This window comes from Aquila chrysaetos, chromosome 6, assembly GCF_900496995.4.
Source record: "Aquila chrysaetos chrysaetos chromosome 6, bAquChr1.4, whole genome shotgun sequence".
NCBI classification, from domain to species: Eukaryota; Metazoa; Chordata; class Aves; order Accipitriformes; family Accipitridae; genus Aquila; species Aquila chrysaetos.
In genome coordinates this window covers 18774153-18800854 of record NC_044009.1, presented here as the reverse complement: position 1 = coordinate 18800854, position 26702 = coordinate 18774153, and the positions used below count along the sequence as shown (strand labels likewise).

The following is a 26702-nucleotide window of genomic DNA, read 5'->3' as shown; positions in this document are numbered from 1 at the left end:
TTAGGGGTGTACCTTTGTTTCATATTTTTAATTTAGAACTTAAAACTATGTCATCTACTTCAAAGTTATGATTTCATGTAACTGATTTTTTTTCTTTAATTCCTGAACAAAACAAATCGCTCCTTTGTTGCTTCTTCGGTTTTCTTATTTCATGTCTTTAATAGGACTTTATAGCAGCTTTTTTCTTTCTTATGATTCGTAAATGAATGACTGCCCTTGGAGTCAACAGAAGTTCCTGAACAATTGTCTGTTGCCTGTTCTATTGAAGAGATGAGACTGTGTTCATGAGTTGCTTCTGTCCATACAGAAATTGGGGGGGGGGGGGGGAACCAAACAAAACCAAACACATTTTTTAGCAGATGCAAGGCTTATTAATGTGAACACGTACTTAAGTTTCAGACAAGTTTTCTAACAGCACACATTCTGTACTAAGCAGTAGGATTAAGTAAGCTTGTAGGATCAAATACTCTATTTCTTCTGTGAAAGATCCACAAAACTGAAGAAGGAAAATGCATTTGTGGGGGGAAAAAAATTTAAAAAGGAATTCAGGTATAAATCTGGCTTTCTCCAGGAAATGCTTGGCAGTTAAACTGGAGGTGCTGTTTTACTAGGGAAGTAGAATTGTAATTAAACTTAATTGTAGCTGGAGGAAGAATCGTAGTGTGCACCCTGGCAGTTGAGCATTTTATACCACCTACAGACAGAGCACTGGCCTGCTGTCACATTGCTCAGAGGAGTGGAGTTCAAAGAACTGGTTAGAGCAGGGAACATGTAGCAAAACCATGACAGTCTGATATTATCAGACATTATCATTGCTAGCAGTTTGCTGACTTGTGTGAAGCAAGTCATTTTTCTCATCGGTAGTATCACAGTACCAAGAATACATCCATAGATGATAGTTTCCTGTTACTTTGTGAAACCAAGGTTTTACTTTAGTGTCCAGGTACAGGAACAACAGCACGTTCAAATGATAAATATAGAGACTGTAAAGGATTCAGTGGCAGCAACGTGTATGCTTATTTTCTTTGTTTCCCTCTGTATTTATTATGAAATGTATTAGTAAGCCTGTGGAATAAGCCCTAACTGAAAGTCTAATACAAATACCCTAATTTGGAGGTACACCTTAGCACATCCACACCTTTGACGTGCAGATACCTTTTAGTGTTAATAAAATGGAACTACTAGTTCTGCTATAATCCAAGTATGCTGTGAACTGTGCTATCCCAGGTATCTGGTTCTGTTCAATCTGCAGTACTTCTGCTTTTTACTTTCAGAACATGCCTGCTTGGCAGGCTTTCATGTATCTGATACTAAAGTGGTTTGCATGAATAAGAAGAATGTAAAGTTGTTAAAATTCTACTTGAGAGTGGCTTCATGATTTAAATCACATTTTGAGGCCAGTTACAAATAGGTAGAAAGCTAGACTACTAACACACTTTTTGAACTCAAAATATTTTTTAAAACCTTTTATAGCATTACTTTGTTTTCAGGATTTACATGAGCCAAAAAGCTTTAATCTGAGTCACAGAATACCACTTCTAATTGGATGAAGTAAGCATGCGGGGTCAAAATCTGAAAAGCATCAGATGTTTGACTTGGTTTTCACATGATGCTTTCTTATAGCTGTTTTCGGCAGGACAGCACACCTTCTGAGCACTGACACTTCATGATTTAATAGCCTTCATGGTTACTGAATGACTTCTAGTATAGTGTGGAGGACACTGCAGAGACTAAGAATTACAAGACACCTTGTCTACATCCACTGGTCAGGCTGGGATGCAGACACTAGCTCCTGAAACTTTAAATGGATATGCAGCAAGTGGGTGCGAGAGATTACAGGAACGAAGCTGGATGGTATCTCGGTAGGGTTGAATTCAAGTAAAGAAGCATTCTGAAACTGTTAGCAGACCAATAAGAGTGATATAACTGTCCTTAAGCAGGTTTCCTGCAATGCTTTGGCTAGGTACTCATATTTTGTCAAAGCTCATCCAGAACCATTGTTTGGTATGGATGAAAAAAATGCTTTGGTATCTCAGAAAGTAAGTGATGGGTGTCTTCATCTATTGCAAGGGAAGTGATACACTGGACCTCTGGGAGGGTTTTTTTGCTTGTTTTTAAGTTAAAGAAAGCCTCCTTCAAGGACCCTCAGCAGCTCAGGTCAGAAGCTTTAATGGGCCTTGGAAACAAAAGATGCAGCCACTATTCCAGCTGTTTTTCTTGTAAGGGACTCCACTGAGTCAGTGCCACTTAATTCAGTCACCTTCTAATAATATCTTTTTGGAATTTGGGTCTATTGCAAATTCAGCTTGTAGCTTTTAGGATCATGTTGAAACCAAGATGGTTTCAAAGAAACTGGAATAGATGTCAAATATTTCTATGAAGTCTTCTTTGCATTTTAATACTCCCCACTTCAGCCTATCCTATTTCCTTTTCAGGCTTGTTCCCTAGCACCAATCCCCTCCTCCTCTTTGTACGGATAATTTATTTATAGATACACTGGTGACTCATTTTTCTGCAATTACACCTACCCATTTTCTTGCCTTATTCCTCTTCCTTGAGCTTGATTTATGGCAGTGCCTCCTCCACCTTCAACCTCATTGATATGCCATGATAAGGCAGCTGCTGGATGCACTAGACTAGTTAAATGCTGTTTTCAGATCTTCCCGATTTCGGTGCTTGCTTTGACCAGAAGGAACTCGCCTTTACTGTTTCACCTAGGGAGCCATCTGGTTGCACTGTGCATGCCGTTTAACCTGGTCTGAGCAAAGACTTTCTAATCTAGATGACAAAATGTGAAACTCAAAGGAGAAAAGGTCCAGTTCAAAGGTAAAGCCAGCACATTATGGGAAATAAGGGGTCCAGTTAAGAGTTGCTATCCATCTGAGACCTACATAGTGATGTATAGAGGTAGAGCTGATTTCTTTATCCACTGAAAGGCAGCTCATTGTTAGAGAGCTTTACCAGAACTCAGGAAACATTGACAGTTTGAGCCAGCATTAGTTCTTTCTAAACCAGCTTCTCTCTCAAGCGAAGTGGTCAACATGCAAATAACAGAATGACAGAGCCAGAGCTTTTAAGGTACAATTGCACAGCCTCCTGCTTGTATAGCAATTGCATGTTTTCCAGCTTAACTAGGCAAAATGGGTCACTCCTGTATCAGCTGGTGTCTGGAGAGGGATGAAGAGTAATTGGGAGCAGAAAAAATGTTAATGTTCATGACTGGAAACCTGCCATTTCAGTCTGTGGGTAAGGAGTCTAATGTCTACAATGAAAATAATGTAAAGAGGCAAATCCTACCATCTGCCGCTTTTCAGTAGTGGTAAAAATGTCCTAATTAACAGGAAATGCCTATTGTACTGTGAATAATACAGAGTTTTCAGTTGAGTTTACAGGGGAAGAAGAGTCTTGTTTAGAGCAAGAAAACAAAGATAGGCAACAATAAGATTTAGCTCCTTTCCCCCACAACCCTGAAAGCTTTAAAGCTCAGTTCTGTTTTCTTTACTGGGTTTTTGTCTTTCTCCCCACCTCCCCCTACTGTTTACTGGCATGCTGTTAATTGAAGGATAGTCATGAGAGCCAGATTTACAGCATTTGTTTGTGTGCCTTGAACAGATCCTGTCTGTTGCATAATATTTATAGCCTGTAGCTCTGTCAAAAGAAGGAGGGCAAGACCTCCAGGCTTCCTATCAGTGGAGCAATGTAGGACTAAATGGCTGCAGTATCTGTTGATCCCAGACAGGAACCCTGGACAAATACACATTTATATTTGATTTCTTTTAATATTTTTCTTTCTTTCACAATTTTCTTCTTAGTATATTGTCTAGTCTTTGCAGATGATCATAAAGCAACTACTTAAAGTTTGTGGCTAATTTCACTATTACCTTACTACTCTGACTATTGTACCAAATAAAACTTAAATGCTGTACAATACTAATATCAGCTACAATATCAGTAACATCTAAGAGCAATTCAGATTATATATATTATATTAAAAAAAGGAGTATAATTGCTTGTAACTCTTGCCTTCACTTCTCAAAAGAATCTGTTTGGAAACGGCTTTCACACTGCATTAGATTCTCTAGCTAGTAGTAATTTGATCATAAATTATGCAACCTTAGGAGTTCTAGGCTTTCCACAAGTCATGGCATACATCCCAGAGATCTTGCTGATAAAAGTTTATGCAAGTAAGTTCATTTAGTATGACAGCAGGGTGGGAGGGAGCAGGAGGAATAGGTGTCACATAAGTAAGCTCAGGGAAAGAGTGCCATCATTTACTTTACAAAGTTTAAAATGCAAAAAAGACAGACTTACAAATGTGTCTAAATTGAAGAGAATAAAAATAATTGTTAATGTCTTCCTCAGACTATTAATAAGATGTCACCTACATCCTTAAAGATGACTCTCAGACAGCTCAGAGAAGGAGCTTCCATGAGCTTACAAGATGTACTCATGATGGAATACAGACTGAGCCAAGCATGCATGGTAAGCCAGCAGCTGAGCCCTTTGTCTCTTTCCAGCCACAGACGGGTAGCAAGTCTGTCAGAGACAAAGTTTTATACAGATTACATCAAGGGCTCACAATTTATAGGTTTTTATTTTCAGTATCTTCTTTGTGTGTTTGTTAGGCTGTCACTTTCTTTCTTCCAGTTCTATGTCTTTATATGCAACTTGAAGGAGACTACATTAATGATGGTCAGATGGGAATGGTAGAGGGCTTTTGTTAAGAAAACTATGATAATGTTACAATATAGAAAGTTTTGTATTTGGACCATAATTTTAAACCTGGTGTTCTTGAACAGATTTCCTATTTAAATTGCTTAGTTCTCATTGCCTCAGTTCCCATCAGGATGGGAATACTTGTGTATCACTGCATTCCAGGAGTGCTGTGATAAATCTATTAAAGAAAGCAAGAAGTTTTAGTACTATTTGTAGTAAGGTCTGAGTACTTGGATAACATATGAGGAAGTGATCCTTTCAGTAGAACAGAGTTGCTAACTGAATTATCTGAATGAATTCCTCAAAAAGCTTCCCCATGGTATCATTATTATTAGCTTTGTCACATTTTAAATTAAGATTTTTGTGTGTCTGATTAAATGATTTGTGATGGTTAAAGTAAATGCTTTAAAAAATATATAAGTTAAAATGTATCTAATTCTGATACGTTGTAGTGCCTGTCAGTATCCTTGTTGTATCTTTCCTGAAACTAGTATTATGTCTCCATTGCTAGTGAAGCATCCTTAGGGATTGAATGCTATGTTTACTTTTATAAAAAAATAACTGGATCTTTCCAGGATTCCATTTAACTGCAGAGTGTTTCAAGTTTGCAGAATACATCACAATTCCTGAAGAATGGCCCTACTCTGAAGAATTTCTGATCCTATACACCTTAGCCCCCATCATGCAAAACTCTTTAGAAAAATCTATGAGATGTAACACAGAGAGAGGACTTACTCTGCATAAAAGTTGGCTGATTAACTACAGTTCAGACTGATTTTAAGAGCTGTGGCTGCATTTAAGCAAGAGAATATAGAGCTCTTTAATAAGTAAAGAGAAAGTAGGACTAGATGAGAACAGTAGAAGTGGGATTTAACTGAATCTTGAAAACTTGCATTTCAAGCAGAAGTGGGATAGGGAGAGATGGGATAAATAGAATCTGTTATGTTACAGCTTTTTTTTTTTTTTTTTTTTTTAAAATCTCTCAGAGAGGCCATGACTTCTATGAAGGGGTTCGAGCAGGTAAGCATGCACACCAAAAACATTTCTCAACCTTAATATGCAAGCTCACTGTTGTGTTGCTTCTCTGGAGATAAGAAAAGTGCATGCAGCAACAGCCCAGAGAACACTTGCCAGCTTACTACAGTTTTTGCTTATTGGACTGCTGTATGGCCAAAATTTATTATTTGTTCCAAAGTGTAACAGCCATGCATAATCTCAGTTTCCTAACATTATTTATCCACCTGGTAATGCAGCACCATGAAAAGGTTTCAGAAGTTCATTGGGATAGTTGAAAATATATTTAACACTGACAGTAGCGAGTAGCTACCTGTATCATTTGTGTGTCCAGATTTAGTGTTGTCACATAGCTGGTTCAGCCAGCTGTAAGATGGTTTAAGACTCAAAGTCAAGAACAACTGTTTGCGCAGAAAATTGTTAGAACAGAGACTACTTTCACCCATGTCCAAAATATCTCTGTATAGAGGTATCTTTCTTACTATTAAAAAACTATATATATAAGCTTAATGTTAAATAATTCAGCATTTTAAGGCATTGGTCAAGATAGGTAGTGGTAAAAGTAGAGCAGCAGCTCAGCAAGTTCATCTAGAGGACAGACTTAGATTCTGTCCTTGATTCTACTGCTGATTCACTATGCAGTTTGTCAAACCCAGTGTCACATCTGTTAGAAACTGTAATAATTATTTATGTACTATTCAGCACAAGATGAAACAAAGAAGAGGCATTTCCTTTTCCAAGGAGCTTACAGTACAAGACATTTGGATGAATAACTCTTTGGGGTTGAGGGAACCTGGCTTTTAATTCACACAGATATCTGTCTTTTTAAAGTAGTTTAAAATCCACTTGAGTAGTGGATATTAGTTTGAGTGTTCACTATTAGTAATACTGTATTAAAGATAGCCTGGGGTGAGAGATGCAAAGTAAGTTTGTACAGCATGGAAAAAGTTTCCCATCTTAATTAATTAATCTTTAGCACTTATTAGCAGAGAGTCCTTTGAAGAATTTACCACACATGTTGAGAAGTACATGGTTTTCATTATGTTGGTAATGGGGACAAAGATATCCTAAGAATATTCTTTTTAAGATATATTCTAAATCACCATATAAGCTGCTGAAATGTAGTTATTCAGGAAGTGAGAAACTCAAAGTCTGAGTCAGATGAACACCAAACCAAATTCTCACTTGTAATGCACAAGGTCATTAAATCACATGGGGATGCGGTAGAGGACAAAAGCAAATCACTTGTCAGTATGGCCAGTAAATTACACAAACTGCTTGTAAAGAAAGAAGCTGCAAGAACAGCAGTTGGGAAGCTTTCTTTTACATAGGATGATGTAGCAAAGGCTTAACTCTGTCAGGGGAAGGGAAAAAAAAAAACCCCACCACCAGAGATCCAGCTGCACTAAGGGGATTGCTAAGAATAATAATTTGTTCTTGAAGTACTTTTTCTCTCCGCTTGCTGCATGTATCTTGTCCTCAGATTTGTCATCTTAAAATCGTTACTCTTGTTTAAGAGTGGTGCAGATTCTCACTCAAGATGAAGATAATTTTTGTAGTTGGGTCTAATCTCAAAAATCATTATCCAACAATGTACTGAGCATCCTTTTTAATAGGAAGTAAGATTATTAAGTATTTCACAGGGTCAACCATAGTGGATAAAAATGAAAATGATAAAAATGTTGATTTAAGTATTAGCTTTTTCTTTATTAAAACATTACATTCCAAGCATTTAAGAGCCAGCTGTTGACCCCGTCTACCACAAGAGGATCTACCACAAAGATATAATAATAATGAGATTTTAGTTTTTGAAGATTGTTTTTCAGCAGCAATGGCCATAGGTCAGGTTTTAATAACAGCTTTTATCTGCTTCAAACCATAATTTTAATAGGCATGCTAGGGAAGTAGTTTGTTTAAAAGCTTTTTAAACCTGCTTTGACCTGAGGTCAAAATTTCATTTTTCTTTTAGCCAGTTTTCTTTCAACCAGACTGAAAATCTGCTGGCAAACAGTCTTCCTCATTTATGATTCTTGTGATTGGAGCTACTAAAGGAAAACCAAAACCCTCAAGGCATGAAATACACAGATCACATTTCATCAACATTTTCCCATATAATGGTAAATGTGGTCTTTGAACACTTTAGGTATCCATTTTTCACCTTGATTTATAGAATAATACATAAACTAAGAAATGCATAGCTCTGAGTAATTTCCAAGAATTTTGTTTTTTAATTCTTACTGCATAAGAAAAGCAGTTGTTTTTGGAGTCAGTGCTCAAACACATCCAGGTAGACAACAATCTCAGCAGCCTGAGGGGACAAAAATCTCTTAAATTAGCTTCCTAACTATTTGTGCAGGAAGGTACACTTCAAATGGAATTGTAAAGGCCTTCTACATATTGCTGATCCTGCAAAGCTCTTATTTCCATATGGCTTCTGCCCTGTCTCCTGCAGTGCTAGCAGCTGGCAGATGTGAGCCTTACCCTGGGCACACAAACCCCCTGCAGTCAGCGGGTAGGTAGGTAGATTTCATTGCAACTAACAGAACTTCAGGTACTTAGAAATATCAGTGTTTTGACTGTGCTGAATGAAGCTAAGCAACAGAACACTAACTGAAGTCCAATAAAGTCACTGCTACTAAACAGAAGGGGGTTGGATTTTTTTTTTTTTAAAAAAAAGGTAAAACACAAGAACAAACCCTTAATACAATGTCTATGTTCAGTTACTTTTATCTTAATGAACTTCCCTTAGCCTACCTTAGAAGTCTTCAGAATTTTTGTTCTGTTCGTGTAGTGATCGATATCTCAAGCTGGAGAAACACAAAATATACAGAAGTTAATGCAGAAAGGGAATATTTTCACAACACTATTAGAAAACAACTATTTTAACTCATATAAGATTAAAAGATTTCATTGGAGAGACCATTATGAGCATTCAGTTTATCCACCAGAGTAAAACTGGCCACAGATCCAAACAGAAAGATTAACTTGATTACACAGTAGAGTGGAGAATTATCGGCAATTAGTACTGTATTTCAGAGTCGAAGCTGTAGTAGTATGCACATGGAGTTCTCCGCCCTCCCCCCCCCCCCCCAGTTTAAAGCATCTCTAGTCAGTGTTGGCTTTTGTGGATAACAGTTAAGACTATTTTGGCCAGATTGTGAACTTCAACTAATGTTGAAGAAAATCATTAGGTAAGTACTACTCCAATAGAATAAATAAAGTTGATTTGGGACAATGATATATTTTGACCCAAACCAATCAATGGCTTCACATCACAATGTTTAAAATTAACTTCTAGGATCATAACTTTTCAGTAAGTTACCCAGTTGAATGACTTGGTAAAATCACTCTTTTACAGCACATTTGTTTTAAAGAATTGCCTGCATGGATTCTACTCTCTGTGGAATTGCAGCTTCTATCTGTATAATGGGTTTCTTTTCAAAATTAGTGTTTATTTGTATCCAAGGAGTCCTTAGTCCTGTATTTGCAGGTAAGTGGATGCAGGGCTCTGATTCTCCTTTCTCTTTGCAGATGCAAACTAAAGAGTTGTGATGCCTGTATGTCTTCAGCTACAGAAATAGTAATTAGTGCAGTTGTCACTTGAACAGTATTTATTTTCTAGGCATTTTCCAAGTGTTGGCTCTAGATGTAAAAGTTAAAAAGAAATTTTCAAGACACATTTTTTACCACAAGCTGCCATAACACCTGTCTTTTGATAAGACACAGTCTTTAGGTAGGCATTCTTTCCACTGAACTTAAAATCCTACTCCTTTGCACATTTCTGATCCTGGGTTGTTGTAGTTTAGTCACCAATAATGAAGTCTGTTCAGAAAGACGTGAGAACTTACCAAAAAAACAGCTGTTATTCTTCAAAATATCTAGTCTCTGTGAGTGTCTTCTGTCCACACACCTTTAAAATCATCCTACTCTGAACTCTTTGTCAAAAAAACAAACAACTTCCATTCCTAGCAGCAGCACTTAAGGGATGCTTCCCGCCCGTCCTCCCTTATATGCTGTGGGTTGTGTTGGTCAGGAGGTCTCCAGGACACAGGTGCATCTCCAAATCAGTTGCTGATATCACACATCTGAAGGGAATGTGTGTTGAGGAGGGATGTTAGCTAGTCAGTGCATCCTAGAGAGCCACAGTTACTGTAGCTGTTCTTTTTTAATTATAAAAATTTCACATTTTGAATAGCACCTTTATGGGTTTTCTTGGAGCCAGAAAGGTGCTCAGAAGGACGTTCTGGAATTCCATTCATACTGGTCATTCTTACACACAAATAAACTCTTGTCTCATTACTGTTTGCTAGTGCAGCTGTTCTTGCTGACATGCCCTCAGCGTTCCCGTGATACAAGGAATGCTTTTTGAGAATTGATATTTTCTTGTTATACGTTTACTTGCGATTCATTCACTGATGATTTTATCTTCGGTGGCATATTTTTCAGGATACAGTGTAAAGTTTATGTACTAAGATTATACAAATCTTCCCAGTTAAATCTACATATGTCTGCAGTATCTGTCAGTATTTACACATAGATATTCTCCCACATAGATTCTCCCACAAAGATACTCTGCTTTACTCTTTCCTCATCAGTTATTTCGTTATTAGTTTTTATGATGTGTTTAAATTAGCATTAGGCATTTAACACCTACTTTGAGTCATCTCCTATACTCTACAAAGAGTCAGATTTTGCACAGAGGTGTGGAGGTCCTTGTCCAAAAGGAGCATCATGCACTGTTCCCAGTTTCACATGAAAAAGCAGAAGTCAGGCAAGAGTAGTAGGTCCAACAGAAAGCACTAATGTCAGGTCTATTCCTTCAAAGCTTGGGCTACTTCTGAAGTGATTCACTGTTCCTTGTATCATCAGGCAACTCCCAGATATGTCTCTAGACAGGTCACAACTCAAGAATTTTTGTTAGAGTAGAAATACATATGTTACAAAACCACTGTCTTCTCCAGAGCATATTGATTTTTCTCCCCCATGCGTCCACTGTAGTTGTCTGTCTGGATGCAATCTGAAGTCATATTAATTAGAGAAAGTCTACAAATAACTTTTGTGTTTTTATACTCCACCTGACAGTGCTGACTGACAAAGACCAATCCCCCAGATGGAAGCCAGCTGCTCTAGAAGAAGTCAGTGATGAATTTCTGGATGATTGTTTTAAGCCATTGGGAAACAACGATCTCAAGTTGTAAAGATCAAGCCTATTGATATCTTATACATCTGCTTAATTCTATGATATAAAAATTAATAGCAGTATGATAAAGCTTGACAAGACTCTTTTACCTAGCCCGAGATTTGTAAGTCTAATTTTTTGCATTCAGGAACATGCTCTTTTGTTATGCTGCCATAATGGCAAAATAATCATATCTCTGGTTAATAAGGGGAAAAATTACTTCAAGGCAAATTGTTATTTTTACTACTTTGCACAAAGATTAACATTTAATTTTTGCATCAACTCTTAGTTTAGGAGGAACCTTTGGGGAGAGAGCATAGTTAAGGGATGACCTAATAAGCAAGAAGTCAGGAGACCTTTGTGTTCTTGTCTCTGTCACTGATCTGTTAACTTGGGATTGTGCCTTAGATTCTTCTCTATACAATGAAAATAAAATATACTTAAAGCTTTAAAACAGAGCTACAAAGGAAAATGCAAGACGTGCTAAATGCATGGTGTTAAGTAGTCTTTTAAATAAAAGGTCAGACTAACACATTATTAGTCTGAGAGCAAGGAATTGTTCTATGGATTTAACATTTGGTCAGTATTCAGTCTTGCTATGTGATGTAGACATTGTTTCAAATGTCATAATATTGCCAGAGCCTGGAGCACACTTCTGCTTGCTTGTAAAACCAAATTTTTTAAATGCCATTAAGCTTGATTGAACTGCAGAATTAGTTTTTCATTATCTCAAAAATTGTTAGTTTTTCCTGGTCTTACAGTGGTAAAGAAATAACTGTCTCAGACCTTCCTCTGAACACTAAGCAGCACATTTCCTGTTGATGTGAGTGATTGTCTAATGATTTTAGTGGTAGACGTCAGCCTGGCCCTAATACTACAAGTGGCTGGAGTTTATCTGTACCAACTAGTCTGAGTTGCCATTTGCTTGTGCCCGTGAACATCCTGTCTGCTGGGTGGAAAATTTGTGAAAAGTAGGGGGAACACAGCAATACGTACTGAAGATAATGAATAGGGCAAAAGGTGAAATATCTGCTGCTACATGGATCGTATAGTTTTTTAACACAACATATCCTAACAAATGTATTTGTTGGAATCAAAATTTAAATATACATCAAAAACCCCTTGTTGTATGTGCATTAAAGGTTGCCGGGTTCTGATACTAATAATACTTGAAGTTATACGACATAACCAGAGCCCCTTGATAAAAGTATAATCTTTTGGGGGGGTAAAATTAATTTTTCTATTGTGCATGCAACACATAGCTACTAATCTTTCTTCAACAGTAAGACTGCATGCTTTTTTATGGTTAATCAAATCATGTATCAGTATCTCTTCCTACTTGTTGCTACAGTTATAGGCAGGTCACAAATACAAATTTTGGATTCTCTGATGAACCACTGAGACTAAAAGAAGAAAACTTTTGTTCAAATTACATAGCCAGTAATCAGCACTGGGGAATCAAAAAGTCAGAGCTACAGCAGAACCGTTACGGAGTTTTCAACATTGGGCAGTTTTTATTACCAACGGTAATGGTCTGCACTGGTTTAAGGCTCCTTCCTTCCTAGAAGCTGTTGCCTGGAAACAAAGTCCAGGAAATTCAGGCATCAAGGTGAACTACTAGAGTGACTTTCAAAGAATTAGAGGTGAGCAAAATGGAGAACAAAATCAAGAAAAAATGGCACCTTGCTTTGTCACTAGAATCTTTAAGATAAAATTGTTAAAATTTCAGCTGTGAGTTAATGTTACCACGTACAACTTTGTTATGAGACAGTCCTTGATTTTATTTTCAAAAGCAGTTGAGAGATTTCATTAATACCTTTTGGGTAATCCTGAAAATCTGACTTGAATTTCTACCTCATGCTGGTTCTGTAAGAAATTTAAACCACCCCCCCCTTATTTTTTAAAATTTTTATATGTTTTAGATTCTTAAACAATTAGTATTTTTATTTTTAAAAAATTCATTCAATTGTTTCTGTACAAAAGGAGCAATCTTCAGCGACTATATTTAATGAAGAACACAGTAATCCCCAGGAAGCAGGGATCATACCTTCTCTGACTGAAAAGGACTTACGACGTTTTAGCAAGAGTATACTTCTGAATCAATAAACTTTGACTTGCATGTTCAGTTGCTTCCAAAATTTATGTGAACAGGAATTACCCAAACTCACGGTAACAAGATCCTGTCCAATCTGTGCATTTTTATCAAATAAAAGTCATACAAGCAGATGGTAAGTTTAATTTTATTTGGTCCGCAAGAAAATATTTTCCAGAAAAAATATTGTAAAAATATATTGTAGTGTGTTTTATTTGGGAATACTGATGTGTCTTACTCCAGAAATGTCAATTTTACAAAGCTGTGCTGCAGTTAATGTGTTTTGAACCATTATTAGAATATCAAGTCAGTCACATCGTACCCACTCAGACTATACTTGCGTTTCCTGGAGAAATTATAAAGCATATGTATTTTTAACTCCTAAATAGAAGTAAACGGTTTTGCAAAGTATGCCAGTCCCATACTGGAGTGCCTTTATTACAAAGTCAAGTCAAAGAATCAGTGGCAACTTAGTTGGAAAGCCACTATAAGTGGATTTATAAGACTATAGGACAGCTTAGAGTAATCTAATGATAAGTAAACAGATGTAATTTTATTTAGGTGAAGAAGTTTTTATATTTGTTAGTATTATGTATTAAAAATACAGCAGAACTCTGGCAGGAGATCTCCTTTGATCTCTTACCAGATTGTAGTATTGAACAGATACAATTTTTTTTTTTTTTTTTATTAAGAGTAAGTGCATTATTTTTTAAGGACAGTGTCCTGTAAAAGAGATTGTTTTCCTGGTGAGAAGCTGTCTCCCTGTTGTTTGTAAGCTTATTTGCTTTCCATTTGCTGCATGCTTTCCCTTAAGTGCCAATATCATAGAAAGCATCATAAACCAGCTGGAATTGCACTTCAGGCCATATTGAAGCTGCTGTAATCTTCAAGCATTAATGAGGGAAGACAAGCTTTGTTGTTGCAGGTAAGTGACTGGTTGGACATAACAAGCAGCAGGCGATTCAGTCGCTATCGCGTTATGGGTGGCTCTCTGAGCAAGCAGCGCAGCCATCCCACACAGCAAGTACTCCAAAAGGAAGCTCACTGCGATGCATGTTTAATTATACCTAGGTAACTTTCTCCTTTGAGGAAATTTTGAGTCTTTATCAGTACAGATGCGATGATGTAACTTTAGGCTATTTTATATTATTTTATAATTCTGCCTGCTGTTGGACCGTGCGGTGGCAGCCTGCCAATAGAGAAGCTGCTTTCAAAAGTGCATCTGTTATTCTGACTCCAGAAGAGTGTCAGATGCTAAGGCTACATCCAAAGAAAGGATGTGAGACATTGCAACAGCAAGCATTTCAACACTAACTCCCTGTGGCAGCCACCAAGGTATTTGTACAAGGGTCAAGACAGATATACCTAAATGCACTCTTAAACTGAGTGCTGTTTTCTATGTGCTATTCACCTATCTGGCAATTAATGTCTATGGTATGGAGTTTGGGCTTTTTTTTTTTTCTTTTTTCTTTTTTTTTTTTTTTTTTAATTACTGTCTTTGGCAATGTTAACATTCTTGAGTCAAGACTAACGTTACAGAAAGGTTGGCCTTTTTTTGTAATAAAGCTTTATTTTAGCTATAATAAGAATAGGAATCTTTTTTAATACTATGGTTAAGCAATATCCAGTTAATATGTACTGATCTAATCAGTGTTTCGGTTTTGCTTTTTAATTCACCCAAGTATACGGCAGAGGTTTTTTTAGATAGAGCAAATGTAGGGTATGGTCTAATGTTTTACATAGTTTAGAGCTTCAAGGAACATCACTGTTAGCAGTAGAATTTAAATGGGCCATAATACCTTAGTCCCACTTTACATGTGGCTTCAAAGACTATGTTACTTCATAGACCAGGCATTACAACATGAGCAGATTTTGTTCCCTTTTTCAGCAAAAGCCTGAGAACAGTCTTCATAGCAGGGTCTAGTCTGGTGACTGAAGTAATGGCAGTCTTGTGCTGTGTTACAAAGAAGCATTTTTCACCCTTTGCTTTTGATACAACCACTTCCCCATATAGGTGAACTTCAAATAACTAAGTTTGTGTCAGCAAGTTTGCAGAACAGCTCAATTCATAGACTGTCTTATGTCTGAGAATAAGCTAACAATAACGATTTACATGGTCCTCTTTCTGCTTGTTTCCCATTGCTTGAAAAATCATGCTTTATATCATTCACTGGAACTACGTGTACCTTTTAAAAATAGTAACAGTTTTTGCCAGTATAGAAAGCATTTTTCTATAAAATGAAGACATAAAATGGAAAAGCACTTTGATCTAGGAAAAAAAACCCTATGTCTTTTAAACTGGCTATAACAGAAAAAGGAACAAACAGGTGCTAAAAACCCAAGCTTTTACAAGGCATTCACTTTGTGTAAAATGTCAGCAAAATTACAGCTTTAAGATGGCTATGATTAATTTATGCCTTTCTTGATATCTCAAATGCTAGTTATGAGTGCAGTAGGTCAGGCTGCAAGTCCTGGAGAGGCAGGGTGCAGCGTGTGGATGCAAGCTAGATCAAACCGGTAAAGAACGTAGCCCTTTAGCTTTGGGCCTAAGGCTTATTCACTAATTCAGTGCATGGCTCAGGCTTTAGGTTTCTGTAGCTCATATTTGCATCCCCATACACAGTTTTACCAGCAGGTAAGCGATGAGCCTACAGAAGCTGAAGGAAGGTGTACTGTCCCAAGGGTGTTACTTTAGAGTGAAATTTTAGTGTAATGCAGCCATAGGTCCCATGAAACAAATAGTCCTAAAACATTGTTACGCCCTTGAAGGTTCATTTCACTAGTTAGCCTTAGTAGTTTTTGGACACCTATCTGGGTTACAGTAAAAAAAAAAAAAAACAAACAAAAAAACAAAACACAAAAGAACCCCCCCCCAAAACCAGCACCCTAACAGAAAAAAAACCCCAAACCCAAAACCCCAAACCAAAAAAACCCAAACGGCCTTGTTCTGAACACAGTGATCAGGTGTCGTTAAACTATCTTACTGCAGGATCTTCGAGAATAGCCTTCATGCATTTACAGAAGCCAGAGCATCTGTTAATTATAATGCACTGTTTATCAATATTGTAATGTTTTTCACTGGTTCACTCAAGAATGGAAGTTGAATAGTATCATAATCCATATGGTTCCCTGAATACTGCTTGGTTTTATAGAATGCTTCTCATCACCTTCATTATTTTGTGGTTTACAGATTTAGTCAGGTCAAAGAATCAAAGTAAAATTTATGACAGCAGTTTTCTTTGCTACATGCAGACCTTGGTTTCACTTTAGCAAAACGCGGACAAATTTGCCAAGCATAGAGAATTCTTCTCTCTTCACCTACAGACTGGCCAGTGATTTTTTATGCAGTACATAAAAATAATCCACGCTTTGTTGTTAAGCATCTTTGGGGCTTCTGTGGCAGTGCTTGTACAGTTGCAGGGCAGCCACATTCTTCTCATCCTCTTTTTTTAACACTAATTTCTGATCACATTCAACGCATACAAAGGCAGAATATACTCAACATACGGCCAATAACAAATTACACTTGATTAATAGATTCTACTGTAATCCAATTAGTTTCTTAGCAATACAGATTAGAAGGCAAATTTTTTCAGCCTCTCCTTGCGAACATTCATATAGTGGCATTATGCTCAAATCACAGCTGATTTTACTTTATTTGCACTAGTACCAAATACAAACTGCTTAACAGACAGGACACTCACTGTGAAGACAGTCCTTGCCAGTCAGGGCTCAGGGCACATCACTTTCAATAAAAGGGATGTCGCTGTATTTGCTTTCAGTCACTGCCCACTGTTTCACCGCCTGATCAAGAATCTCCCGGGAGAGACGGTGTGCGTAGTCTAGCACTATAGTGCTTGATGGACTTCTCTCATCCACCTTCACTGCTATCAGTGATGATTTCTCCCCAGTGCATCCTTCGTTACCTTCCCCGATCCTTTCATCCTGGATAGCATTTGAACCTGGAAAGGCATCCTTGGATTTGATGCATCCCATGGTACATTTGAAAACGCAGCTGCAGAATTCAGTTCAACAGCATGTTTTGATAATCTGGAAGTGGTTTCCTTGTTTGATGCACAGTGTTGCTGCTTCTTGCCAGTGGTTCGTGTTATTTTCAAAGAACAGAACGTCTCCTTTTGTGCTTCTTCACTTCTGAAGAAATCTGTCAAAATAGTGTTTCATATAAACACAATAAATAGTTTACCATTCTGAGTGAGCTCAAAGGAAAGCTAAATCCACTACAGACGCTTGTAGAAGCAACTTTAATAAATCTCTTCATGGTGTGCGTAAAATGGTTTTATCAGGAACATCCATCTACTACTTGACCTGAATTCAAGCTGCCTTTGAATGCAATTCCTAGTACCTGATGTAAGCCATCTAGGAATGTAAAGGTCTCAGGAAACAAACAAACAAACAAATCTATGTTTCCTCCAAACTGACAATGCAGTGCTCTTTTCCTGAATCTGTAAACAAATACTGTTTAACTCCACTGACTGCTGCTGCTAAAGAAAATAAAAACAAACCCCCAAAACACCCCACAGAAGCACCATACAACCACCACCTAACGAGAGCCTTGTGTCATGGCTGTTGTACACCCTTTGGGCAGGAGTGACACTAATTCTCAGCGTCATTCTGCTGTTGCTTAAGGAGGCTTGAGCACGCAGTCACGGGAAGGTATTCACGAGAAACAAGAGCTGCTTTTTGTTTTTTCCCTTGAGAGGTTTGGGAAAGCAGCAGCGGACTGCTGTGTTCAAGGCAGTTCTGACAGAGCTGGAGCACCATTCTTACTAAAACAGGACAACTCTACATCTAGAGAAGGGAAAGTGAGGAACGAAACACCTGACAGGATCCTTTTGTCAAACTCAAGAATCAGAATTGGTCAGCCCCAAATTCTGGTATATGTTTTTTTGTTTAATAGCCTACAAAGCTGTTTCTCAGGCTACTTTGTCTATGAAGGCAAAGCAGAATCTCATGGTATGCCTGACTTCGCGTGGTATGAGCTTACCCGCTTATCAGAGTTAATAGACTGCCAGCCAAAATAAAGACTGTGCTGCACAGAAACCAACTGTTCCCTACAGCTTCACCCGATGACGTTGTACTAAGGTCATCCAAAGTTAAAGGGTTTTCTGTAAATAGCCTTTGAAAACATAATCATGGCAAAGATGTTAAGCCTTATTTATTTGCTTTATATACTGGGGTAGATAGGGGCTCCAATGCAGTAACCTGATGGCAGGCAAATATTTGCAGAGGAAATCCCATTTGCAGGCAAATGGTGCTTCACAGGTAGGACGGGACTTCCCCAGTCTAGCAGCTGACTCTCGAGAACCTGGTTCATGGTGAGAAGCTTCCCTCCTCTTTCTGCCAGTTCACAGAAACATCACTACCTGTTTAGAAAACAGTTTGTAGGGCTGAAGCGCCAGCACTCAGAAGTGGTGGTTGGTGTTCCTGGCAGAAAGTCAGACCTAAAGGGCTTCTGAAACCATGAAGTATGTACAAATGTTTTCATACCTCTAGCTTTGTGTCAGAACATTTCAGTGTTTTACAGAAATGTTTGTAAATCACTTTAATAAAATTCAGTTAAGTTTCTTTTGTGCGTAATGACACGCTGTAGCACATGCCAGTGTATTTTAGAATAGGCAGTACAGTTAACAAGCCTGTAACATAAACCCTGCTGCTAGCATTTGTAGTTTTACCCAACACAGGGGAGAGCTAAGCTATCAGTGAGATTTTTATTGTAATAACTTGTTATTAAATGAGTAGAAGGAAGGATTCCCTTCACTGCACAAGAAACCACATTTATCCCTACGGAGGTTTATAAAAAACCCATGAGCTTTATACCCATGTCTATCAACTGCATACATTGATGAAACTTAAAAAGCTTACAGAACATGCTTACAGACCAGAGGCCAAGGAGATGTCTGAAAGCAATTCAGACATCTGAATAATTCAAAACTGCCTAATAGTAATATCTTGTGCATGTCTAATTTCAATATTTACCATTAATAAAACATTAATAAAAATAATTTCCACTTGCTCTTCTAGAGCTCGAAGTATCTAATATGGCAAAGAATCACTAATAGCACCTATAACTCAGCATTGCTGATACCCGAAAGCTGCAGTCTTTATCCAGCCAAGGTAATACAAAAGCTTCACTGGGAGGTGCCCGGGTGTGCTGTCCAATCCCTTCTCACTACACTACTGGTAACAATTAGAAGTTTTAGATTAGATACCGTGTCCTCCTTAGGCTTAGCCAGAACTATAAGTATTGTAGATTTAAACCTCAGATTCCCCAGCCATACAAATGCTCTATGCCACAGTTGATGTAACAATGTATTTTACCAGAGTTTCACCCCTGATGCTTTGTTAAATGACTATTCAGATTTGGATTTTTTGCCTACGTTTGAAGCCATACTATTTTATACGTTATCCTATTTTTGCACTTTTTAAAGGAGGTCTGTTGAATGGTAGCCAGCTTTAGTTAGCATTTTATCATTGTTTTAAGATGTTTCCATCCTACAGCTAGAGACTTCCTTTCCTCTTCTGTTAGAGGACACCAGCAGATGAGTTAGTGTCTAGCAGAAAGAAGGAGGGAGTGTGAGTAGAGGGAGGACAAACATCTCCTGAAGTAGGTAGGGAGAAGTTCCCTAGGTCAGCATCTTCCTCTGCAGGATTTACCTCTGTTCCCACCTTCTTACCTCTGCCTTTTCATTTGGGCTAAATGAAATGTTTGTGTGACTGTCTTACACAGAGGAAGGGGTGGGCTATAAAACTTCTAGATAGCAAGGCATGCAAGACAACTAAATTGTTCCAAATTGATTACTAGTTGAGCTTAAAAGCAAAGTTATCGACCCTAGTTTAAACTCTTGACTGTTGCTCGTTTCATTATTTATAGAGCGCAGTACTTTCCTAGTCACTGCAGTAAGTTTTATAGTTTGCCTGCTCTGCTCGAGTTAATAATTGTTGGCACATAAATGATCACAAATGAAGCTGCCCTCAATCTTCTGCCTGCTTTCTTGTTTTTCTGACAACCATTGCTTGCGCATAGCTGGTGAACCGCTCTTTAAATCCCCTCCACCTAACTCATCTCCAGAGCGTCGAGTTCCGACAGGGATTTTAACATCTCTAGCTTTCCTCACAATGCTCACAACCTCGGCGGGGGCGGGGGGGAAAGGCAAAAAAAAAAGCAGCTCATTTTACTCCCAGCACGATGTTTCATTCAGTAACTGCACAAGGCAAAATAGTCCGATAGCAGTCTGTTTCTTTCGGTGTCCAAGCTCTAATCTGTTGCCAGTTGCGGCTCAGAAACCACTGCATAGATGGTTCGAGGCTCAGGCCAAAACCTCTGCAGATGCAGCTCCTCCCGTGACAAGCTGCTGCGCTTAGCTGGAGGCAGAGGTTAGGGAGCTGCAATCTGCTCTGTTACACTGTCAACCAGGAGTTAAAGCAACACCATCACAAACCTTAACATATCTTGTCTTTATAAAGACCAATTTCACAGTAAGTGAAATGTTGATTTAATTAATCTGAAAAAAATACAGGTTCCTGGTTGTGCTCATTTTCAGTGGATGTATAGTCAATATGCTCTTAAATACCTCATTTAACTTCAATACTATAAAGACTGTGTATTATTTTAAGAAGAGTCCTGAAAACAATCGATTCCCTTCCATATGCCTGGAATTGGAATTTCCCAAGGACAAGTTCGGGTGTTGTTTCACCTATTATGCTACTTACTACATGTGTGCCCTGTGGTAATACAAGGAGAGAGAAAACACTGAGGGAGTCATACCAGGTAGCTGAACTCACCTTGCATGAGAGGGTTAAGCAGTCTCTTTGCCACCCTGGCTTTTAAGTGTTTCCTGTCAAGGTAAGTTCATTTCTAACCACTGAAGGAAACAAAACAATGGTAAAAGGATGCCAACAATTCACTATTATACAATATAAAATACAGGAAAAAAGCATTAATAGCATAACTGCAGTTTTATTTAGATAAGTAAGACTTCTTAAGGTATTAAAATCATCAAGAAGAAATAATTACAAAAGGGTAAATGTGAACTGTCCAAAAATACGTTTCACCTGCCTCTCTGGAATACATCTTCACAGGATGAAGACAGGCAGAAGAGCAAGAGTTTTGCTGTTACACAACATCTCTAGCTATCGCAGGCAAGCAAGTTCCTGCTACCAATTAAATGGTTTCCATCCATAAGACCTTTGAAAAAATCTCCTTGAAGTTCAATGCTATACTGCAAGGAACTGCTTTCTGTAACACCTTCTGTTACAGCAGTCACCGCATTAAAAGTAAGTCGTACTTTTCAAAATAGCTTGGAGCAGCTTTGCCCAATTGAACACGGCGAGTAATTTCTGCTGTGACAGAGCCAGGCTCCTCCCTTCCCAAACTTTAGGTTCAAATATGACTCCTTGTAGCCCGCCTCCAGCCAGGGAAGCTTTTAGGTTTTTTTCCCCTCTGTATCCACAAGAGAAGCTCAGTATGCTACTTACCAAAAACACAGCTGCTTTTAACAAGTTGTCCCACTTGTCCCCAGTACAGCACAGACAGCTTCACGACTGGGTCTCTGCAAAGGGAGCCAATAAATAAAACTTAGCACTCGTGAAGATGTCAAAGTTAACGTATCATCACAAAGTTAGATGAATCTGTAGCGCTGGCCTTGCAGAAGACTGTTTGCCTGTTCACCCACAGTATTTGACTTTGACAAAGGTAAAAGGATGATGCAGCACTTCAGAAATTAGATTGAATGGCAGGCTGCAACAATTTATACACAGCACCTAACCCCAGGCATACAGCGGGGCCACTGCTTGGGCTAGTGGCTCCCGTACTACACGCAGGATGCCAACCTCCTTCCACAGCAAGTCCAGTAAAGGACGATGTCAGCATGGATATAGGAAGGGTAACATGCCAGCATCTGGAGCACCCCATCTTTTGCCTAAGCCTGAAAGTTCTCTCCTGTTTTCCCTTCTCCCTCACCAGCTTCTGCTGAGACCCGGACCTTTATCATCCAAGTGCATAGGGAGAATAGTCAGATAATCACAGTGCTGTCATTACCGTGGAAACAATAAACATTACTCTTTGCTACAAAGATATTCAAACTCAAGGCAGGTGACCCAGCCGACATACCAGCAGAGGTAAACCAAACAGCATTTAGGCATCCAGACCTCTGAACTGCACCTAATCACATTAAATATTTACCTCCTCCATGTAATAATGGAGAGAAACAGAAACCCAGAACATCCTACATCTGCCTTTCCTCTCCCTAACAAGGTGGGATGTTATTCAGGAGGACACATGATATTATGCCTTTGGATATTCTGCAGTTTTGAACGGAGCAGCGGCACATAGATGGTAGAGGGATGAATCATTCACTTAGCGCACAGCATCGCCTCCATCGCTGCAGGACTCAGAGGCTCCCTGTGCAGAGCAGCCCCAGGCAGGGGCTCTCAAAGCAGTCCAATCCACCAGTTTTCATTTCTGCCTCTCCCCAACATCCAGTTTTCTGCAAATCCTACAGAGGAGACGCACTGTAGTAACATTTATTATAAAGACTCCTTCTAATCGTAGGAAAAGGAAGTTTTAAAAAGCTAGAATTATTTTAAGACAAGCACAATTCCCAAGATCCAGCTACCGCAGGCAATCACTGAAATACCTAAATACCCCCAAACAACTCGGGCGACAAAGAGCAAAAATAAAGCCCTCATTCCTCGCAGGGCCATCCTCTCCCTCTCGTGTCACTTGCTGCCAAGGAGAGATAAAAGCTACAGATTAGAAAGGGCTGGATGCAGGAACGGCAAACAACTGCTCTGCAGGATTAGCATGTAAGTGAAAGTCTCCTGGTTATCTGCCTCAGGGTACACGCTGGAATTTCAAAGGCTTGGGTTCCCCCCCCATGACCAGAATTGATAAAACTTTTGCAGGCTTCTTAGCCAGTTTGTAACTGAATGGGGAAACAACACACCCACTTTTCAGAAATGGCCATAACCTCTAGCTTACTTCAAAAGGCTTTTCAGTAACAGGTCAGTTGATGTAGAAAGCAAAGGTGAAGTACAGCAAGGAACATTGAGGTGAACATACCAATAGTTCAGAAAACAGCAATGCTAGTAGGTACAGTCCTCAGCAGCCACAAGGTTAGTTTTCATCCAGGAAAAAAAATGTCTTGTTAAAGGTAAAGAACACCACGGGCTTGGTAGCTGTCTAATTTCATGAAAGTAAAACTGTACCCAGGCAGCCTGTCCTGAAATCCTCCCTCCTCCCTCCAGTACAGCATTTATTTACCTGAATTGCATGCAGCTTGGAGAGCAGCCTGAAGGAAAGAGGGGAAGAGAATGCTGAAAACTTCTTACAGGCTCTGCTCTCATTTTAACTTAGCTGCTTGACAAGAAACCGTACGTAGAATCATAGAACGGTGTAATTTGGAAGGGACCTTAAAGACCATCTAGTTCCAGCCCCCCTGCCACGGGCAGGGACACCTTCCACTAGACCAAGTTGCTCAAAGCCCCATCCAACCTTACAACATAATACTGTTTTCTCCCAATTTGGACAGAAATATGTACAACGTATTAATTCTGCTTGATTTTTCAATGCCTGATGGTTTTTCCCCCAGTGTCTCAGAATACAAGTAAGCAGACATTTATCAGTACAGACTCTCTGCCAGACCACGGACAAGGGAGAACGTTAACTTAACCTACCCTCATCCAAACAAGAGTGGGATGCCTACTGTTGTTGAAAGCCTGTTTTCTAGATGAGGAAAAGCAGACCAATAGATTTCCTTAGCAAGTGAGGCCTTGGAGCAAGGTTGTAGAAGAAAGGGCATGAAGAAGATGCAGAGCTTCTCAGGAACTCCATCCGCAGGAAGTTTAGCCAAGATTTAAGGAACCCAACTACAGAACTTACTTAGAGGAATGCCTTGGTTGAGAGGAAGGAAAAGCTACTGGTCATAGAGGAGATCTGAAACTCTCTAAGAACCCAAATACAAAATAATGCTCAAAACTGGGGAGTGAACAGAAACAAAATATAAGAAATGGATATAAAGTTTTTAACAGAGATGTTCAGCTGTGTCCTTGCCCTGCGTAACATGGGAAGATACGGGTTCAACACATCTTTCAGCAAAGCCCACAGTTCTTGCAATTATTAGCCTACCCCCCATATATATTAGCTGCAAATCTATAGCCTGAAGACGACCCCCACAAACATTTTCTCTGTAGCAGGGGAAAACACAAGGCATACCACCAAAGGGTGTCAGAGACACTGGCCAAGTCCCACACCGATGTTAGACCGCTCCAAAGCACGGCACGGGGTCCAAACGAAGCAGCCTGTTGGTTTATTACAATGCCGTGACTCTGTTTTGAACGAACGAGAGTGGAAACTGGTATTTTCCTACATATACTGCAAAACTTCCATCCCAACGAGTCAATCGTGGAGTCACAGCCTACCTTTTAACAGCCTACCTTCAGGAACACGTTAAAACATCAAGCTACTTATACTTGCGCTAAAGCTTCGGATGTAGCCTTGTTTATAAAGGGTTATTACTGTCCTCCACAGGTGCCAGCCAAAGACAGACTGCTGCAGATGACGAACGGGGATGCACAAATCTTTACAAGCAAGAAAGCCCCTCCTGCCGTTGTCACTGGCTGCTGCCCAGCCTGGGATTCCTGCCAGCGAGAACTGATGAGCAGCAGCAGGTAAAACAGTGGATCAGTATCTCAGTCTGACAGCCGCGTTTTATTGTAGTATCTGTCACAAGACTCAACTACGAACATATGGAGCTGAAGATCATAAGGTATGAATGAGGCGCGTTGGTTTGCTTTGTGATGCCCTTACGAAGGCAAAGGCCCCACTGGATTATTGCAAATGAAAGTCAGAAGGAAGGAGACGGCCAGGATCTGCCCAAGATCAACCAGAGAAGAGTGCAAGAGAAGCAGCACACAGCCCCATTCTGTTCTTTAACCTCCCTATACAGAAGCCAATTGTAAAACTGGGAATCGGAAATAGGAATGCAACAGAAGACCCATTTTTCCACGTCTCGCACAGGAACGCGCAGGAAAACACAGCCCCGTGTTTTAAAATCACAGCGACGTTACTAATGATTGGCAGAAATCAGCCGAGGAGTAAGAGAACAAAGTGAGGAGTTAGCGACCAGATGCTCCAGCTGTACAAAAGCTGCCCAGAACCGCAGTAAAGAACCACGTCAGCCTTAAAAATCACACCGTCTCACGGCTCTCCCCCAGTATTTGTTCTCTCGAATTTCATCGCTCCCAACGTGCCAGCTTCTACTTCTAAGAGAGTTGCCGCCTTCGGGCCCGAGCAGCGGGGCGGCCGGCAGCCAGGCGAAGCAGTCGTGCCCCGCGCAGCCTGGCGGCACTGCCGGCTCTCCCCCCAGGACCCTGCCCACGGAACCACGTTGGCCCTGGAGACACGAGCGTCGCCAGGCTCTACCCAGCCCCTCGTGCGACCGGCGCAAACCAAAGCGGTTTTAAAGAACGGGTTTTCTCCCCAGAACACGACATTCGGAAGAAAACTCATTTGTACGTACGTGAAGGTTGAAAGCGCCACTTTGTTAAGACTGTAGCGCGAGCCCCTGTATTTTTCCTTTTTCTTTTTTTTTTTTTTTTGTTTTTTTCCAAGTCACTATATTTAGACACTCGATTTGGACTCCTGCTTCCCGAACTGCGAGAAAGCACGAGACCCTCCGAAGGTTTTACGATTTTTGCCACGGCTGAGCCTACGCTACTAAATCCGTACTTGGCGACGCGCTAGGGGAAGGTAGCCCGCCCCGTACGGCGTTGCGGGGAGGCTGCGAAAGGGGACTCGCGGCGGAGCGGGGGCGGACGAGGAACCCTCCCGCCACCCGGGCCGGCACTCGCGTCCCCCCCGCGGCAGGAAGCCCGCGGACGGGGAAGCGGCCGCGCCGCTCGCCTTCCCGCTCGGCACGGCTCACCTCGCTCTCCGCCGCTCCTCCGGTGATCCCGCGGGACGGCGCCCGGCTGGAGCGGCACCTCCGTTCTCCTCAGTTTCGAGGACTTCGCCGCCAGCGACCTGGCCGCGAGATGGCGGGAGGAGCGAGGCGTCGCCGCCGCCCGTCCCCAGGAGCCCCCCTCAGAGCCCGGCTCCTCCTCCATCCCTCCGCGGCACACGCCTGCGAGGCCGAAGGCCGGTCCTGCCCGCGGGCGGCCGCGCCCGGCGGCGGCCGCCGGGGGGGGACCCGCGGCCCGTCCCTCCCGCAACGGGCGGCCCCGCTCCTCCGCGCGAGTCCCGTGCGAGACGAGACGCCGGCGAGAAACCCGCCTGACGTACCGGCGCGGCGGGGGCGGCCGGAGCGCGGGGGGGCACGTCGCGAACGCGATCCCACCGGCACGCCCCCGTCCATCGGGCAGAGAAACTCCCGCGGCCGGGCGGGCTGCAGCGGGCTGGCTGCTCCCTCCTGGCTGCGCTCCGAAGGCGCCCGCGGGATCGGGCCCTCGTCCCGCCGACGCCGCGTCCTCCGCCCTCCTGTTCCAAAACGACAAAGAAGCGAAACCACCGCCCGACCCCCTCTCCCCATCACTTTCGCCGAACGGCCCGCCAGCGCGCCCGCAGCGGCCGGCGCGGCGGGGCTCCCGGCGGCCAACGCCCTGCCGCCGCCCCGCAGCAGCGGCGCCCACGTCCCCCCCGAGCACCCACCGCGGGGACCTCCCGGGACCCCCCCGCCCGGCCCG

At 40.9% G+C, this 26702-nt stretch overlaps 2 protein-coding genes across 13 annotated transcripts in view; one reads left to right on the top strand and one right to left on the bottom strand.

Moving 5' to 3' along the window:
• The window catches only part of HIBCH (3-hydroxyisobutyryl-CoA hydrolase), a 49169-nt gene extending 36036 nt beyond the window's left edge, over window positions 1-13133 (top strand). Inside the window, exons 12-16 of one of the 5 annotated variants that reach the window (XM_041124388.1) lie at window positions 4363-4482; window positions 5703-5736; window positions 8087-8246; window positions 9089-9220; window positions 10813-10898. In XM_041124388.1, the coding sequence (XP_040980322.1) occupies window positions 4363-4482; window positions 5703-5736; window positions 8087-8246; window positions 9089-9206 (432 nt within the window). In that variant the 3' untranslated portion in view covers window positions 9207-9220; window positions 10813-10898. Of the gene's footprint in view, window positions 1-4362; window positions 4483-5702; window positions 5737-8086; window positions 8247-9088; window positions 9221-10812 lie in introns of those variants that run through there. The other 4 variants (XM_041124389.1, XM_030016952.2, XM_030016950.2 and 1 more) reach the window with 4 other exon arrangements.
• Window positions 1-26702, bottom strand: part of C6H2orf88 (chromosome 6 C2orf88 homolog) — a 66245-nt gene that overhangs the window by 34100 nt on the left and 5443 nt on the right. For 2 of the 8 annotated variants that reach the window (XR_003923824.2, XR_003923823.2), the window contains exons 1-5: window positions 25946-26267; window positions 21498-21571; window positions 20805-20884; window positions 16706-17163; window positions 8485-8537 (exon numbers count right to left, since the gene is read on the bottom strand). Coding sequence is in view for 6 of the 8 variants with exons in the window: in XM_030016955.1 (XP_029872815.1) it covers window positions 20847-20884; window positions 21498-21571; window positions 25946-26043; window positions 26302-26496 (405 nt within the window). In the remaining 2 variants the exon portion in view is untranslated. Of the gene's footprint in view, window positions 1-7416; window positions 8538-14559; window positions 17164-20804; window positions 20885-21497; window positions 21572-23082; window positions 23481-25945; window positions 26268-26301; window positions 26497-26702 lie in introns of those variants that run through there. The other 6 variants (XM_030016958.2, XM_030016955.1, XM_030016956.2 and 3 more) reach the window with 6 other exon arrangements.